Genomic DNA, 18572 nt, shown 5'->3' with positions numbered 1-18572 from the left:
TCTGGCACCTGGCGGTCAGCTGAGCAGGACGCCCACTGTGGGAGTACACTGATCACCAGGGGGCAGCTCCCAGGTTGAGCATCTGCCCCCTGGTGGTCAGTGTGCATCATAGTTACTGGTTGATTGGTTGGTTGCTTAGGCTTTTATATAGATAGATAGATACTATGTGCCAGAAAAAGGATCTCTTACTCTTTGAGAAAGCATGGAGGGACCTTTAGCGTATTATGCTAAGCCAGTGATTCTCAACCTTTCTAATGCCATGACCCTTTAGTACAGTTCCTCATGTTGTGGTGACCCCCAATTTCATTGTTACAAATTGAACATAATTAAAGCATAGTGATTAATCACAAAAACAATATGTAATTATATATGTGTTTTCCGATGGTCTTTGGCAACTCCTGTGAATGGGTCGTTCAACCCCCAAAGGGGTCACGACCCACAGGTTGAGAACCGCTGTGATAAGCAACAATAAGCCAGTCAGAGAAAGACAAGTAGCACATGATCTCACTCATAAGCGGAATTTAATGAACAAAATAAACTGATGAACAAAATATATCCAGAGACATAGAAGCATTGAACAGACTTTTGAATAACAGAGGGAAAGCAAGGGAGGGTAGGTGGGTGGGAAGAGAAAAAGGAAAGAACTTGTATGCATGTATGTGCATCTACACTAATAAAAGAGAAACATGGTAATTAGTGTACGACCGCTACCCTTCCCATTGGCTAATCAGCATATCTTTATGCAAATTAACTGTCAGCCAAGATGGCGGCCGGCAGCCAGGCAGCTGGAAGCGAACATGAGGCTTGCTTGCTTCAGTGACTGCAGACTCCAACGTTCCCCGCCTGACTTGCCGGCCTCTGAGTTGCAACTCTAAGAAACTTTGTAACAAATATAGAAGCTAAAAAAAACCCCAGAAACCAGCATTCAGTCAGCCGGGATCTCAGAGCTGAAGTTATACATTGTTTCGATTATAGAACGGCAAACAAACCAGATACGAAGCCTCAGAGCTAGAGTCAGAGCTAAAGCTGGCCCAGAATAAAATTTAAAAAAAAGAGAAAAAAAAGGAGTGGTTGGGAGCTTCAGTCAACAACCGCCAGCCTGAAAGCAACCCTCAGCCCCTCACCCAGACTGGCCAGGCACCCCAGTGGGGACCCCCACCCTGAAGGGTGTGTGACCAGCTGCAAACAGCCATCATCCCCTCATCCAGGCTGGCCAGGCACCCCAGTGGGGACCCCCACCCTGATCCAGGACACCCTTCAGGGCAAACCAGTCGGCTCCCAGGCCTCTATCCTATATAGTAAAAGGGTAATATGCCTCCCAGCACTGGGATCAGCGTGACAGGGGGCAGCGCCCAAACCCCCTGATCGCCCTGCAGCTCTGTGTGTGACAGGGGGCGGGGCCACAACCTCCCTATCTGCCATGCTCTGTTCGTGACAGGGGAAGGCGCCCCAACCCCCTGATGGGCCCTGCTCTGTGTGTGACAGGGTGCGGTGCCCCAACCCTCCCCCCCCCCCGCCCACGGGCCCTGCTCTGTGTGTGACAGGGTAGAGCCATAACCTCCCCATCGGCCCTGCCCTTAGTGTGACAGTGGCAGCGCCCCAACCCCTTGATCAGCCCTGCTCTGTGGGTGATAGAGGGTGGCGCCCCAACCCCCTGATCCGCCCTGCTCTGTGTGTGACAGGGGGGAGCTCCTCAACCCCCTGATTGGCCCTGCTCTGTGCATGACACGGGGGAGCTCCCCAACCCTCTGATGGGCCCTGCTCTGTGCGTGACAGGGGGGAGCTCCTCAACCCCCTGATCGGCCCTGCTCTGTGCATGACAGGGGGGAGCTCCCCAACCCCCTGATGGGCCCTGCTCTGTGCGTGACAGGGGGCAGTGCCCCAACCCCCTGATTGGCCCTGCTCTGTGCGTCACAGGGGGTGGCGCCACAACCTCCCCATCGACCCTGCCTTGAGTGTGACAGGGGCCGGTGCCCCAACCCCCCAATTGGCCCCACCCTGAGCGTGACTGAGGGTGGCATCACAACCTCCCAATCCGCCCTGCTCTGTGCATGACAGGGGGCGACGCCCCAACTCCCCAATCAGCCCTGCTCTGAGCCCGACCTAGGAATTGCACCTAGGAATTGGGTCTGCCCTCTGCCACCCAGGAGCAGGCCTAAGCCAGCAGGTCGTTATCTCCTGAGGGGTCCCAGACTGCAAGAGGGCACAGGCCGGGCTGAGGGACCTCCCTCCCCCACCCCCACGAGTGCACAAATTTTTGTGCACCGGGCCTCTAGTGTATATATATAATCCATGGACACAGACAATAGGGTGATGAAGGCCTGGCGTGGGTGTTGGAGGTGGGCTAGAAGGGCTCAGTGGGGGATATATGTAATACTTTCAACAATAAAGATATAATTAAAAAAAGAATTAGTTATCTATGATCAAATAGGCAGAAAAGGAGGCACAAATGTTTAAAGAAACCTTTAGCAAATACTTTTATAACAATGGTTCTCAACCTTCCTAATGCCACGACCCTTTATTACAGTTTCTCATGTTATGGTGACCCCCAATTTCATTGTTACAAATTGAACATAACTAAAGCATAGTGATTAATCACAAAACAATATTTAATTATACATGTGTTTTCCAATGGTCTTAGGCGACCCCTGTGAAAGGGTCGTTCGACCCCCAAAGGGGTCGCCACTCACAGGTTGAGAACCGCTGTTCTATAATGTGAACCAACTCATCCTTTCCCTCCACTTCCCTAATTTTTGCTCTATAGACTTGGTTCTTTGCATGTTTTAAATCCGTGCCCATGTATGAAGAAAGAGCTTTGCCCGAAGCCCACTTGAAAGGGCTTATTAGTCCCTGACATCTTGGCAAGAGTAAGGAATTTGGCAGTTGAAAATTCACTCCTCTTCGTGAGTCCAACTTTCTTGGGCAGAGAAAAGTGACATTAGGTCCATCATTAATATGAGGGAATGGAGGGGAAGGGAAGCTCTCACCTTTCCGCAGTAGAAAATATCCTCTCTCTTCACCCATCCTTCTGCTATCTTCTCTCTGATGGCCTCCCCCACTTCGTGCTCATTCTGGTTGCAGTAGGCCCCATCAATGTGCCGGTACCCAACATCGATGGCGAGCTTCACTCCTGCCCTACAGCTCCCCTTAGGGGTCTGAAATAAAGGGGTTGAAGTTTGGGAGAAAAGAAATGAGTCTTTCATTTAGTTTAATCGGTATTAATCAGGACACTGCTGTAGAGTGAAAATGACAAATTCCCAATTACATGCTGTTGTGATTGGAAGATGGTATCTAGAGGCTGGAGAAACTGACCTTCTAGGGAGCATTCCATCCTCAGTGGGAGACTCCATCCATCCCAGGTCTGCCCTTAGATTTGTGGTTTCAGAAATGTGACTTGGTCAATGTTACCAGTGACAAGATATTTCATGGTTTCCATGCTATAGGAAGGCACAGTTCATTGACGTAGGTTCAGTTATAAATCAAAACTTTGGGTGAATAAACTGAGATATAGCCACAGAATGGAAAACTAACAGGTAGTAAAAAGGAATGAACTATTGATATACACAGCAACATGGATGAATATCAAATAAGTATACTGAAGAAAAGAAGCAAGACAAAAAAGAATGGGAACAGAAGATGGTGGCTGGCAGGACGTGTGTGTGTGAGTGAGGGGGTGAAAGGAGAGTGTGTGGATGAATGTAGTGTGTGTGAGTGAGTGAGGGACAGGAAAATCTAGCAGGAGTATCAGAGGCTGGCAGACCAGGTTCTCCTGGGCAGGGAGCCCCTACCACTACTGCAGGCACTCTCCAGCCTGCGGGGCTCAGGCACGGAGCCAAGGCCATCTTGAAGGGGAGAGTGGCCTCCTCTAGGAACTCATCAGCACAACCATGTAGACTAGCTTTGGACACTGCCCATGACCCTGCAGCCACACCAGCCAAAGTCCTCCTTCCCCGCCCACAGACCTGCAGACCTGCAGACCTGCAGACCCTAGGATGTCCATTTCCAAGGTTTCACAGATCCTGCAGCAGTAAGTGTGAATTCTACCTCCCCAGCTGCTGACCTCTGGACACCAAAGTTGCATTGCCAGTGCGCAGGCCTCCTGAGCCCATCGCCTGGCTCCCAGGTGCCTCTGTGAGAACCCACTGGGTGCACTAATATCCAAACAAGGGAACACAGCCCTGACAACAGAAACTGGGACTTCCCTCTCCCCACCTGCCTGCCCAGAGACACCACAGTAGCATGGCTTCAGCAAGTGGGTCCCTCTGAGCCTGCCACCCTGGCAGGCGGCTCCCAGGTGCCTCTGTGAGCTGCCATTGTGTGTGCTCATATCCAACCTAGGGAACAAGGCCCCGACAGCAGAAACTTGAACTTCCCCCTCGTCAATTTTTGACCTCCAGTCACCACAGTCACACTGAGCCAGCGCACAGGCCCCCTGAGTTCACTGTCCCAGTAATGTGGCTCTTGGGTTCCTCTCTGAGCTTCTGCAAAGTGTGACCCCTGCTGCCGGCATCCAGTCCCTGCAGTTGCTCTGCTCCAGCACGTGGGCCCCCTGAGCCCATCACCCCAGCAGACAGCATCTGTGTGCCTTCTGTAAGCCACTCATGGGCGTGCATAGCTAACCAAAGGTGCACATCTCCTGAAACAGAAACTGGGACTTTTCCCTCTCCAGAGCTGGCAGCACACACGATCACGCCACTCCCTTGTGTAGAGCCTGCGAGCACATAGCCCCGGCAGACAGTTCCTGGGCCCCTCTGTGAGCTGCCACTGGGTACGTGCATCTCCAACCAAGGGCATACAGCTCCTTCAGCAGGATCCATGACACCCCCCTCCCAGCTACCTTCCTCTGGACACCTTGGTGTGTTACTGAGGACTCACCTCCCCAGACAAGGTCACATTGTTTCAGCCACAGACTCCCCATATTCCTATATTCCCAGCTGCTTGCTCCTGAACTCCCTTATAACTCAGAGAGGGAAATCACTTTTGCCAGAGTCACAAATTCTTAACCACAGACAATGGGATAGCCGCCCCCCACCGTCACGGGGTCTGGGACCCTCATAGTATGTTGCAGAGTGATGCTACCCCAGCAAGTCACACAACACTGGCCAAAGTCAGAGTACCTGACCCTCAGGCCCCGAGACACCTTCCTCCCAGGCCATGGACTGGGAACTCACAGTGAGCACATACTAGTGAGACATCAGGCAACGTTTTCCACAAGAGCTGGAACCATGATCATATCTACAACACCTTGCACAATGAAGCCGGGTGAGTCACATTGCCAATCCGTGAATGAGCTTCATCCACAAATAAGAAACTAACATTCAAGACCCATCTACATCAAGAGAACTCAAATAGCTCAAGTAGAGGGCTCCACTAGATCACCAAGCCCAGGAGACATGAGAGACCACACCACTGGAACCCCAAACCACCAACTACATAGCACCACCTCCAAAAGGGCCTTTGTAGAAAAGCAGTTGGATCTACAACATAGAACAATTAAAACATTACAGCAAAAATTGGGGAGATAAAAAAACAATCCCCAAAGGAAAGAAAAAGAAGATCACCAGAAAGAGTCTTAAATGAAAAGGAGGCAAGTAATAGGTCAGAGAAAGAATTCAGACTAATGGTTATAAGGATGCTCAAATGTCTAGATGACAAATACACACAACTCAATGAGAATTATAAGGAGCTGAGTGAGAATGTCACTAACATGAAAAGGAACTAAGAGGAAATAACAAATGGCCTAGCTGCAATAAAGAACACAATGGAAGGCTTCAACAGTAGACTAGAAGAGGCTGAGGACTGCATCAGTGAATTAGAAGACAAGGTAGGAAAACACACACAAACACAGCAGCAACTGGAAAGAAAACTTAAAAAGCAGGAGGAGAGCCTAAGGGAGCTTTGGAACAACACGAAATGAAACAACATCTGCATAATAGGGATACCAGAAGGAGAGGAAGCAAAGCAAGGAATATTGTTTAAAAATAATGACAGGAAACTTCCCTGATATTGGGAAGAAAAAAAAACATATAAGTCCATGAAGCACATAGAGTCCCCAACAAGTTGAACCCAAAAAAGACCAATGCCAAGACACATCATAATTAAATTGGCAAACATCAACGACAAAGTAAGAATCTTAAAGGCTGCCAGAGAGAGACAGAAAGTTACCTACAAGGGATCTCCCATTAGAATAAAAACTGATTTCTCAACAGAAACACATCAGGTCAGATGGGAAGGGAATGGAATGAAATATACAGTGATGTAAAGCAAGGGACTGAATCCAAGAATACTATACCCAGCAAGGCTATCTATCATTCAAAATTGAAGGTGGAATCAGGAGCTTCTCAGACAAGAAAGGGCTAAGAGAGTTTATTACCAAGCCAGAAATGCAAGAAATGCTCAGCAGTGGTTCTCAACCTGTGGGTCACAAACAATGAAAATACATACTGCATATCAGATATTTATATTATTATTCATAACAATAGCAAAATTACAGTTATGAAGTAGCAATGAAAATAATTTTATGGTTGGGGGTCACCACAACATGAGGAGCTGTATTAAAGGGTTGCGGCATTAGGAAGCTTGAGAGCCACTGTAGGGACTGCAATAAAAAGAAGAAATAGAAAGGCAAGAAGGAACATAAGCATGAAGAATAAAAATGGTGACAAACAAGTGCTTGTCATTAATAACATTAAATGTAAATAATTAAATGCTCCAATCAAAAGACATAGGGTAGCTGAATGGATAAGAAAACATGACCCATATATTTGCTGTCTACAAGAGACCCACCTCAAAATAAAAGGATTTATATAGACTGATAGTGAAGGGATGGAAAAAATATTTTCAGGCCAATGAAAATGAGAAAAAAGCTGAGATAGCAATACTTATATCTGACAAAATAGACCTCAAAGTAAAGGCCACAGCAAGAGATAAGGAGGGCAATGTCCTAACACTAAAAGGAGCAATTCAGCACTAGGAAATAACTCTGGAAAATATATATGCACCCAATACAGGAGCACCCAAGTACATAAAACTTCTGGAAGATATCAAGGGAAAGATTGACAGCAATACAATTATAGTAGGGGACTTTAATACCCCATTGACACCACTGGATAAATCCTCTAAGTAAAAAAATTAGCAAAGAAACAGCAACCCTAAATGGCTAACTAGATCAGATGGACTTAATAGACATCTAAGATAGACCACATATTAGGACACAGGCAAGGTCTCTTCAAATTCAAGAAGATAGAAATCATACCAAGCATCTTCTGAGGTCACAATGGCATAAAATTACAATAAAAACCAAAAAAAATCAAACACTTGGAGGCTAAATAGCATGCTATTAAACAATGATTGGGTTACCAAAGAGCATCCTGGAAACAAATTACAATGAAAACACAACAATCCAAAATCTATAGGACACAGTGAAAGCAGTCCTGAGAGGGAAGTTCATAGCTCTGCAGGCCTACCTAAAAAAAAGAAAGAAAAGAAAAGAAAAGATAAATTGTCTAACCTTGTAATTTAAAGAGAGCAGCAAGAAAATCTCAGGGTAACCAGAAGGAAGGAAATAATGAAGATCACAGCAGAAATAAATGACAGAGACCAAAAAACAATACAAAAGATCAATGAAACCAAGAGCTGGTTCTTTGAAAGGATAAACAAGATTGATGAACCTCTAGCCAGGCTCACCAAGCAACAGAGAGGACCGAAATAAACAAAATCAGAAATGAAAGAAGTAAAGTAACAACTGACTCTACAGACATACAAAGGATTGTAAAACACTAGGAACAACTCTACTCCAACAAACTGGACAACCTTGATGAAAAGGATATATTCCTAGAAAAACACAAGCTTCTAAAACTCAATCAGGAAGAATAAAAAAAAACCTGAATAGGCTGATAATGACTGGTGAAATTGAAACAGTAATCAAAAAGCTTCCACGAAACAAAAACCCTGGACAGGATGGCTTCACAGGGGAGTGTTACCAAATATTCAAAGAAGAACTAAAACCTATCCCTCTCAGACTATTCCAAAAAATTCAAGAGGAAGGCACACTTCCAAACTCTTTCTATAAAACCAGCATTACCCTAATCCCAAAACCAGATAAAGACACTACAAAGAAAGAATTATAGGTCAATGTCTCTGATGAACACAGATGCTAAAATCCTCAACAAAATTTTAACAAACTGGATCCAGCATTACATTAGAAAGATCAGACACCATGATCAAGGGGGATTTATTTCAGGGATGCAAAGCTGGTACAATATCCACAAATCAATAAACATAATATGTCACATAAACAAATTAAAAGACAAAAATCACATAATCAGCCCTAACCAGTTTGGCTCAATGGATAGAGTGTCAGCCTGCAGAATGAAAGGTGCCAGGTTTGATTCCCATCCAAGGCATGTACCTTGGTTGCGGGCACATCCCCAGTAGGGGGTGTGCAAGAGGCAGCTGATCCATGTTTCTCTCTTGTCGGTGTTTCTAACTCTCTATTTCTCTCCCTTCCTCTCTGTAAAAAATCAATAAAATATTTTTTAAAATCACATAATCATATCAATTGATGCAGAAAAGGCATTTGACAAAAATCCTACACACTTTTCTGATAAAAACTCTCAGTAAAGTGGGAATAGAGGGATCATACCTCAACATAATAAAAGCCTTATAGCAAAAACTAAAACCATTTCCCCTAAGAACAGGAACAAGACAGGGATGCCCACTTTCACCACCCATGTTCAACGTAGTACTTGAAGTGCTAGCCATAGTGATCAGACAAGAAGTAGAAATAAAAGGCATCCAAATTGGGAGAGAAGTAAAACTGTCATTATCACAAATAACATGATATTGTACATCGAAAACCCTAAAGACTCCATAAAAAAACTACTAGACTAATAAATGAATGCAGCACTGTAGCAGTATACAACATTAACACCTAGAAATCTATGGCTTTTTTATATACCAATAATGAACTCACAGAAAGAGAAACTAAAAAAAAAAAAATCCCATTTACCATTGCAGCAAAAAAAATAAGATACCTAGGAATCAATTTAACCAAGGATGTAAAGGAACTGTACATAGAAAATTACACGACACTGAAAAAAGAGATAGAAGAACACATAAACAAATGGAAGAATATACCCTGTTCATGGATTGGTAGAATCAACAAAATTAAAATGTCCATACTACCCAAAGCAATCTATAGGTTCAATGCAATCCTCATTAATATACCAACAGCATATTTTACAGACTTAGAACAAACTCTTCAAATATTCATATGGAATAAGAAAGAAGGACCCCAAATAGCCGCAGCAATCCTGAGAAGGAAAAACAATGTTGGAGGGATCACAATACCAGATATCAAGCTATACTACAAAGCCACTGTTCTCAAAACTGCCTGGTACTGTCACAAGAACAGATACATAGACCAATGGAACAGAACAGAGAACCCAGAAGTTGACCGAAGCCATTATGCTCAATTAATATGTGACAGAGGAGACAAGACCATACAATTGAGTCAAGACAGTCTCTTCAATAAATGGTGTGGAGAAAATTGGACAGATATTTGAAAAAAAAATGAAACTAGACCACCAACTTACACCATACACAAAAGGAAACTGAAAATGGATAAAGGACTTAAATGTAAGGCGGGAAACCATAAAAAGTTTAGAAGAAGCCATAGGAAGAAAAATGGCAGACATATGTCATAGCAGTATGTTCACTGATATAGCTCCTAGGGCAATGGAAACTAAGGAGAAAATAAAATAATGAGACTACATCAAAATAAAAAGCTTCTGCACAGCGAAAGAAACCATTAACAAAAGAACAAGAAAGCTCACTGCGTGGGATAACATATTTGCCAATGTTATCTTTGATAAGGGGTTAATCTCTAAAATTTACAGGGAACTCATACAACTTAACAAAAGGAAGATAAACAATCCAGTCAAAAAAATGGGCAAAGGACCTAAATAGAGTACATACAGAAGGCCAAGAGACATGAAAACATGCTCAAAGTCACTAATCATTCGAGAGATGCAAATCAAAACAACAATGAGGTACCATTTCACACCTGTCAGAATAGCTGTCATCAACAAATCTACAAACAACAAGTGCTGGGGAGGATGTGGAGAAAAAGGAGCCCTCTTGCACTACTGGTGGGAATGCAGATTGTGCAGCTACTGTGGAAATCAGTATGGCATTTCCTCAAAAAATTAAAAAAGAAACTTCCCTTTGACCCAGTAATCCCACTTCTAGGAATGTATCCCAAGAAACCAGAAGCACGAATCAGAAAGGATATATGCACCCCTGTGTTTATAGCTGCACAATTTACAATAGCTAAGATTTGGAAACAGCCTAAGTACCCATCAGCAGATGAATGGATTAAAAAACAGTGGTCCATCTACACAATGTAATTCTATGCTGCTGTCAAAAAGAAGGAATTGTTAACCATTTGCAACATCATGGATGGAACTGGAGAGCATTATGCTAAGCGAAATACGCCAGTCAGAGAAAAATAAATGTCTCCTTTGTCACATATTAATTGAGCATAATGGCTTGGGTCGACTTCTGGGTTCTCTGTTCTGTTCCATTGGTCACATGATCTCACTTATTTGTGGAATTGTTATTTCCTTTCTGTGTTAGCATGTTACCTTGGTTGTTCATGGTACTTGATGGGTTGTTCCTCTGGTGGAACATTTAAAACAGTGAATATCTTTCTTATTTAGGTACTGTCTTAATTTTAATTCATCAAGTTGATAATTAGAGGTCTTTGTTTTGTTTTCAAGTAGATGGTGCTCTAGTATAAGCTTCTGTTTTCTCTTACCAATTCTACTTGCCCCTGGGGTGAGGGGGTCACCACTGTGGTCATGGGAGTTGCCGCCTGGGTGATAGGGTGGTGAGTGCTCGGCTGTATTTTGTTCCTCTGGGTCTGGAGGCCTCACTACTATGGTGTAAGGATGTGGTGGGTGAGGGGAGAGTTTGCTTTGTGAACCCAGTGCTGGGTTACCTGGTTCCCTTCCTGGCTGGTGCCACTGCACTATATAGAGCTGGGAGACCAGAGACATGTCCTTGCTTTTGCTACCAGGCTCCACTGTTGTAAGGGAGGAGGAAGCAGGTTCTCAGGTGCCAATGCTGTTTCTATCCCTCTTACTGTCCACTGGGCCATAGTGTGAGGGCCACACCCTGACTCCTCCACCATGACCCCATTAGCTGGGGCCACAGGCTAGGCATGATGGCTGTGGAACCACATCTGCAGACACCACCCCTGTTTTCTCCCTCATCTTGTGTCCCCTAAGTGTTCCAATACACCCTCCTTCAGATGTACCAATGTGTGTCTCTCTCAAGCTTGCTAGTGTGTTGAACAGAGTAACTTTTATTGCATTAAAGATGTCTGATTAGTTGTAGATTTAAGGGCAGATAGACATAGGTCTATGTATTCCACTATGATGCTCTGTGATGATATTTTAAATATATAAAAATGTGTCTCTACAAACAGTTGGCCAATAGGTAGATATATGAAAGGATGCTCAGTGTTACCAATCATTAGGGAACTGCAAATTAAACCCACAATAAGATATCACCTCACACCTGTCAGAATGGCTATCATCAATCTTATATAATAAAGAGCTAATATGGTAATTAGGCCGAACAGCATAACAGCCATCCAGATGACCTTCCAGATGAAGCCAGGGCTGTGAGGGCCGAGCCCCTTGTACAAATTTTGTGCATCGGGCCTCTAGTAAATTAATAAACAAGTGTGCGTGATGATGTGGAGTAAGGAAACCCTTGGGTGCTATTGGTGGGATTGCCTATTGGTGTAGCTGCTGTGGAACGCAGTATGGAGTTTCCTCAAAAAATGAAAAGTGGAGCTCTGGCCAGGTTGCTCAGTAGGTTGGAGCTTTGTCCCATACACCAAAAGGTTTCGGGTTCGATTCTCAGTCAGGGCACATACCTAGGTTGTGGGTTTGTGCCTCGGTCAGGGTGCGTGCAGGAGGCAACCAATCAATATTTCTCTCACACATCAATGTCTCTCTCTCTTTCTCTCTCTCTCTCTCTCTCTCTCTCTCTCTCTCACACACACACACGCTCTTACTCTCTCTCTTCCTTCCTCTATTTTTCTCTAAAATCAATAAATATATCCTTAGGTGAGGAAACAAAATTAAAAATCGAACTGCCTTATGAATCAGTGATTCCATTTCTGGGGATATAGCCAAAGAATCCTGAAACATTAATTGGAAAGAAGATATGTACCCCTATGTTCATTTCAGCATTATTTATAATATCCAAGATTTGGAAGTAGCCCAAGTGCCCATCAGTAAATGAGTGGAAAAAAAGCTGTGATACATTTACACAGTGGACTATTACTCTGCTGTTAAAAAGAAGGACATCTTACCCTTTGCAACAACCTGGATGGACCTGGAAAGTACTATGCTATGTGAAATAATCCAGTCAGAGAAAGAGAAGTATCACATGATCTCACTTATATGTGGAATCTAATGAACAAAATTAACAAAAATAAAAATAAAAACAGACATAGATACAAAGACAAGACTGACAGCTGTCAGAGGGCACAGGAGTTAAGGGCTGAATGAAAAAGATGAAGGGATTAAACAAAACAAAACAAAACATCCTCATGGACAAAGTATGGTGATTACTAGAGGGAAAGAGAGGTGGAGGGAAGTAGAAAAGGGTAAAGGGATGATAAATGGTGATGAAAAGAGATGACTTTGGTTGATGAACATACAATACTGATGCTGTATTATGGAATTGTACACCTGAAATCTATATAATTTTGTTAACTAATGTTATCCCAATAAATTCAATAAAAAGGGAAGTGAAAAAGACAAGGGCTAAGGTAGAAGCGTGGTATTGACTATTAGCCTGAAGTAATATTTGGATGGTGCTTTGTTTAGTAAAGATTATGTCACAGAAACAAGTTATAGTAGTGAAAGTCTTTAATTATTCAGCCATCATTAAAGAGACTTTTCTAAAAACTGAATATATGGTACACTCTTTCTTTGTTAAAAATATTCTCCTTAGGAAGATAAACAATCCAATCAAAAAATGGTCAAAGGATCTAAAGGGACACTTTTCGAAAGAGGACATACAAAAGGCCCAGAGACATATGAAAACATGCTCAAAGTCACTAATCATCTGAGAGATGCAAATCAATACAACAATGAGATACCATCTCACACCTGTCAGAATGGCTATCATCAACAAATCAACAAACGACAAGTGCTGGTGAGGATGTGGAGAAAAAGGAACCCTCTTGCACTGCTGGTGGGCATGCAGACTGGTGCAGCTACTGTGGGAGACAGTATGGAGTTTCCTCAAAAATTAAAAATGGAACTCCCATTTGACCCTGTGATCCCACTTCTAGGAATATATCCCAAGAAACCAGAAACACCAATCAGAAAGGATATATGCACCCCTGTGTTTATAGCTGCACAATTTACAATAGCTAAGATTTGGAAACAGCCTAAGTACCCATCAGCAGATGAATGGATTAAAAAACTGTGGTCGTAGCCGAACTGGTTTGGCTCAGTGGATAGAGCGTTGGCCTGCGGACTCAAGGGTCCCAGGTTCAATTCCGGTCAAGGGCATGTACCTTGGTTGCGGGCACATCCCCACTGGGGGGGCGTGCAGGAGGCAGATGGTCAATCTCTCTCATCAATGTTCCTAACTCTCTATCCCTCTTCCTTCTTCTCTGTAAAAAATCAATAAAATATATTTTAAAAAACAACAACAACAACAACAAAACTGTGGTCCATCTTCACAATGGAATTCTATGCTGCTGTCATAAAGAAGGAATTGTTACCATTTGCAACAATATTGGATGGAACTGGAGAGCATTATGCTAAGTGAAATACACCAGTCAGAGAAAGCTAAATATCACATGATCTCACTCAATATGGAATATAATGATCAACATAATTTGATGAAGAAAAACAGATCCATCTAGAGACAAATGGTAAGGGAGGGGGGTTAGAGAGCAACTAAAGGACTTGTATGCCTGCATATTAGCAAAACCAATGGACACAGACATTGGGGTGGTGGAGGTTTGCTCGGGATGGGAATGGCTGGGGGAGTGGGAGGGTTAATTGGGGGAAAAGGAGACACATGTACAACTTTAAACAATAAAAAATAAAATAAAATATTCTCTCTGCATTGGCTGGAGTGGCTCAGTTCCTTGAGCATCATCTCATGCACGAAAAGGTAACTGGTTCAATTCCCACTTAGGGCACACACCCAGGACACAGGTGCATACTGGAGGCAACTGATCCATGTTCCTCTCTCTCTCTCTCCCTCTCGCTTCCTCTCTCTCTAAAATCAATAAATACATATTTGAAAAAATATTCACCCTTACATGACAGAAGCAGCAATTGGGTGAACTATTACTAAATTAGTAATGAATTACTAATTAATTCTAACCAATCTGGATAAACCAATTGGATATGTGGACTTAAACAACAAACTTTATAATTTTTAAATGTAGCATTAGAGAATCTACTCTAATAAAAGACAAATAGGGTAATTAACCATACCTCCGACACGCTTCCAATTGGCTAATCAGGGCGATATGCAAATTGACTGCCAACCAAGATGGTGGCCGGCAGCCAGGCAGCTGAACCGAACAGGAGGCTTGCTTGCTCTAGTGATGGAGGAAGCCAAGGTTCCTGCCTGCTGCTGCTGGGCTCTGAGCTGCACTCTAAGAAACAATGTTGCAATTATAGAAGCTAAACAAACCCCAGATACCTGCTTTCAGCCAGCAGAGGTCTCAGGGCTGGAGCTGGACCTCAGAGCTAAAGCCAGCTCTCAGCTCCAGTGACAGCCATAGAAGGTAAATAAATCCCAGAATGAAAAAAAGTTAAAAAGAAAAAAAGGAGAGGTTGAGAGCTTCAGTCGCCCACCAGCCTGAAAACGGCCCTCAGCCCCTCACCCAGACTGGCCAGGGACCCCCACCCTGAAGGGGGTGTGACCAGCTGCAAACAGCCATCATCCAATCATCCAGGCTGGCCAGGCACCCAAGCGGGACCCCCACCCTGATCCAGATCACTCTTCAGGGCAAACCAGCTGGCCACCACCCATGCACCAGGCCTCTATCCTATATAGTAAAAGGGTAATATGCAAACTGACCCTAACAGCAGAAAGACTGGGAATGACTGGTCACTATGACACACACTGACCACCAGGGGGCAGATGCTCAATGCAGGAGCTGCCCCCTGGTGGTCAGGGCACTCTCACATGGGGAGCTCTGCTCAGCCACAAGCCTGGCTGATGGCTGCCAGTACAGCAGTGGTGGGAGCCTCTCCTGCCTCCTCAGCAGAGCTAAGGATGTCTGACTGCAGTTTATGCCTGCTCCCCGCTGGGAAGTAGACATCCCCCGAGGGCTGCCGGGCTGCCAGAGGAATGTCTGATTGCCATCTTAGGCCCAATCCCCTGGGGAGCAGGCCTAAGCCAGCAAGTGGTCATCCCCTGAGAGGTCCCAGACTGTGAGAGGGCACAGGCCGGGCTGAGAGCCCCCCGCCCCCCACCGAGTGCACAGATTTTTGTGCACCGGGCCTCTAGTTCTATATAAATTCTAACAGCTTTGTTAGGAAAATAAATGTTAGAGAAAAAAATCAGATCAAATAGAATACCATATATGGAGACTGAAATAAGTGATATGATAGGAGAATCTAAAGTGCAAAGATTTTTTTTTCACAATTAAAGACAATCTCAGTAAAATAAAGAGTTCTATTTCCTAAAATGGCCAATAGCACACTTCCTCCACTTGAGAAATGAGCAAGTCCTTAAGGATGAACTTCCTTTTTTTCTTTGATTAAGGTATTACATATGTAATTCCATATTATCCCCCGACCCCACTCATACCCTCACCCTCCTGTTGTCTGTGTGCATTGGTTAGGCTTATATGCATGCATACAAGACCTTTGGTTGATATCTGCCCCTTACCCCTCCCCTCCCCTACCTTCCCTCTGAGGTTTGACAGTCTGAAAAATGCTTCTCTGTCTTTGGAACTACAGAATATAACATATGTCCTAGGGCAACATATTTGTATGATATTGTGCAATAAATACAATACATGAGTCTGAAAACCCACTTGGAGTGATTCATTTTAGCATCACTCCCTTTGACCTAGTTGGAAAATGTGTGCTTCCCATCCCTGAATTTTAGGCTCTTTGACTCCAAAGGTCCTAATTCACAGGGGAAATCAGCCTCCTTATTGTAAGACTTCAGCATTCAAGGAAAGAATTTCCATATTGGCAGGGGTACGATACCTTATCACCAGGGGATGGGTGAACCAATGATATACTTATTACCAATTGTGATTGTTAATGGACAAGGCAGCAGCCATGACTTGAGAGGGTAGTTGATTAGGGATTCGGACAACTCAGGGATGAGGATTTGGGACATAATACTAGGTAAGTCACCCAGAATAGCAGAGATATTGGCTAAGGATACAGGGAACTTAGAATGGGTATTCTGGGAAGAAGAGAATAAGTAGAAGTTATAATTGAAGACAGCTTTAGTGGCAAGGGCCGTATTCATCCTGCTAACCTACCTCTTTAAAAATTTTCCCAGGAAACACAACAAACAGAATTCTGGAAGAGCTGTTCCCAGAGGTGAACTTAGCATATAAAAGCAATTGACAGCAGGGGTAGAACATGTTATAATGAACCACATTTCCTCAGTCCTCAGAAGTTTTGGCTGCTCATTACTCACATCTGGTTCCCTCTATGGATGACCCAGGGTATAAAGGCCTGATGCTCTTACCTAAACTAAACACATCTCTGTGGCACCATTCCCATTCCAGAACTCCCTGTGGCATTGATGAGCAACTGCATCGCAGTTCATCTGTCCCCACTTCACACACCCTTACAGGTCTGGTCTCTGAGAATATTCTTCAATAAGCCTCCTACGTGCAAATCTCCTTCTCAGAGGCTGTTCCCAGATTTCCCAATTTAACACTTGGGTAGAGAAGGATTTCTTAAACAAGCCACAGAAAGTACTAATGATAAATTAAAGAGTGCTAAAGGTGAGCACATTAAAATTGGGAATCTCTGTTCATCAGAAGACACCATTCATTAAAAGAGTAAAAAGGTAAGTGGGAAGAAATATTTTCACATAGATATAACTGATGAAGAACTCATATGCAGATATTTTAAAAATCCACTATAGCAATAAGAGAAGAGGAATCCAATAAAGAAACATTTGTGGAAGACACAGCCACTTTGCAAAAGATCTCCAAATGGCTAATAAAAAAATGAACAATTAATCTCATGTAGAGTTGAAAAGAAGTGCAAATGAAAACCACACTTAAATACATTTAAAAAATCAGCAAGTGTTGGTGAGAATGTTCTCTCATACTGTGGGCTCCCTTTTCATTTTGTTGATGGTTACTTTTGCTGTGCAGAAGCTTATTTTGATATAGTGCTATTTGTTTATTTTCTCCGTAGTTTCCTTTGCTCTAGGAGATGTATTTGTAAACGTATTGCTACAGAGATGCATTTTAGACTGAACTAAAAGTGCTCAAATATGAACTTAAAAAAAATCATAGGCCATAAACTCATTAATTTCATGTGCTTGAGATCAATAAAATAAGAAGCACCCCGCTGAATTTTAGTCAAGAAAGCAGAAAGGTCCCATTCTCTAATCCAAGATCATTTTAAATCACAAATTGATTTAGTTTAATGTTTGGCTCAATACTCATTCAGCCAAACAATAGTCCTTGGATGTTGCTTTCATTATTACAAAAAGTGAAGCAATTAGATCCATTTAAAATGAATTACAGATTATACTTTAGAAAAGTTTCTTATTTAAAAAAAAAAAACAATACAGAAAGAGAGATAAATTTACCGTTGTATGGGGTGGGCAGGTACCATACCCAATGATAGGAATGCTGTTTCCATCACTTAGAGGTATGCGGTGATCTACTGCAGTGAGTTCCATCTTGGAGAGCCTAGGACTTCAGATTTCTAGGAGTAATTTGGAACACTTTTGGACAGGTGTCCTAGGGCCTATTTAATGAAAGAAAGGAGGGCAAGAGGGAGGAACAGTGGGAGGGAAGAGAGATTGACAGATCTATTTCTCAACCTGTTTTCTTCTAGGTTGTTATGGAAATACCGAGATTGTCCTTTGAACTTTATTCAAGACATAAGAATAACTCAATTGAGAGTTTATGCTTATACCTCTGCAAAGAAAAGATTGAACAACAACAAAAAAAGGAAAGGAATTGAGTGGGGTTCTGTTAGGATGCATTTGTTGCCAACTAACAGGTCTATCTCAAATTCTCTTAGAATATAAAGGAAATTTATTGGTTCATATTCCTGAAAATGTCAACATTAGGACTAGCTTAAGGTGAGTATTGAGTAGTTCCTTTCCCAGAACTTCCCTGGAGATTCTGAGGCAATAGGATTAGGCAGGGGTCTGAATTGCTACCACCTAGACTCTAGGTGCTAGAGGTAAACTTGGAAACTTTGGGCCAGAGGAATAAAGGAAACGGCAGGACACAATATCACACCCTCTGTCTCCTGGCTTTCTCAGCTGACTCTACCCTTATCATTGAAAGACAG

General features: G+C 43.2%; 1 protein-coding gene across 1 annotated transcript in view; it reads right to left on the bottom strand.

Annotated features, from left to right (window-relative positions):
* Positions 1 to 17949, bottom strand: part of LOC139015966 (aldo-keto reductase family 1 member D1-like) — a 54341-nt gene extending 36392 nt beyond the window's left edge. Inside the window, exons 1-2 of the mRNA XM_070423521.1 lie at positions 17857 to 17949; positions 2988 to 3155 (exon numbers count right to left, since the gene is read on the bottom strand). Coding sequence (XP_070279622.1) covers positions 2988 to 3155; positions 17857 to 17949 — 261 coding nt within the window. The remainder of the gene's footprint in view (positions 1 to 2987; positions 3156 to 17856) is intronic.
* Between the last annotated feature and the right edge of the window lie 623 nt (positions 17950 to 18572).

The sequence above is a fragment of the Myotis yumanensis genome, unplaced genomic scaffold (genome assembly GCF_028538775.1).
Source record: "Myotis yumanensis isolate MYYU_CA2020_CCGP unplaced genomic scaffold, mMyoYum1.0.hap1 SCAF_9, whole genome shotgun sequence".
In the NCBI taxonomy this organism is placed as follows: Eukaryota; Metazoa; Chordata; class Mammalia; order Chiroptera; family Vespertilionidae; genus Myotis; species Myotis yumanensis.
This window is presented reverse-complemented; position numbering and strand designations above follow the sequence as displayed.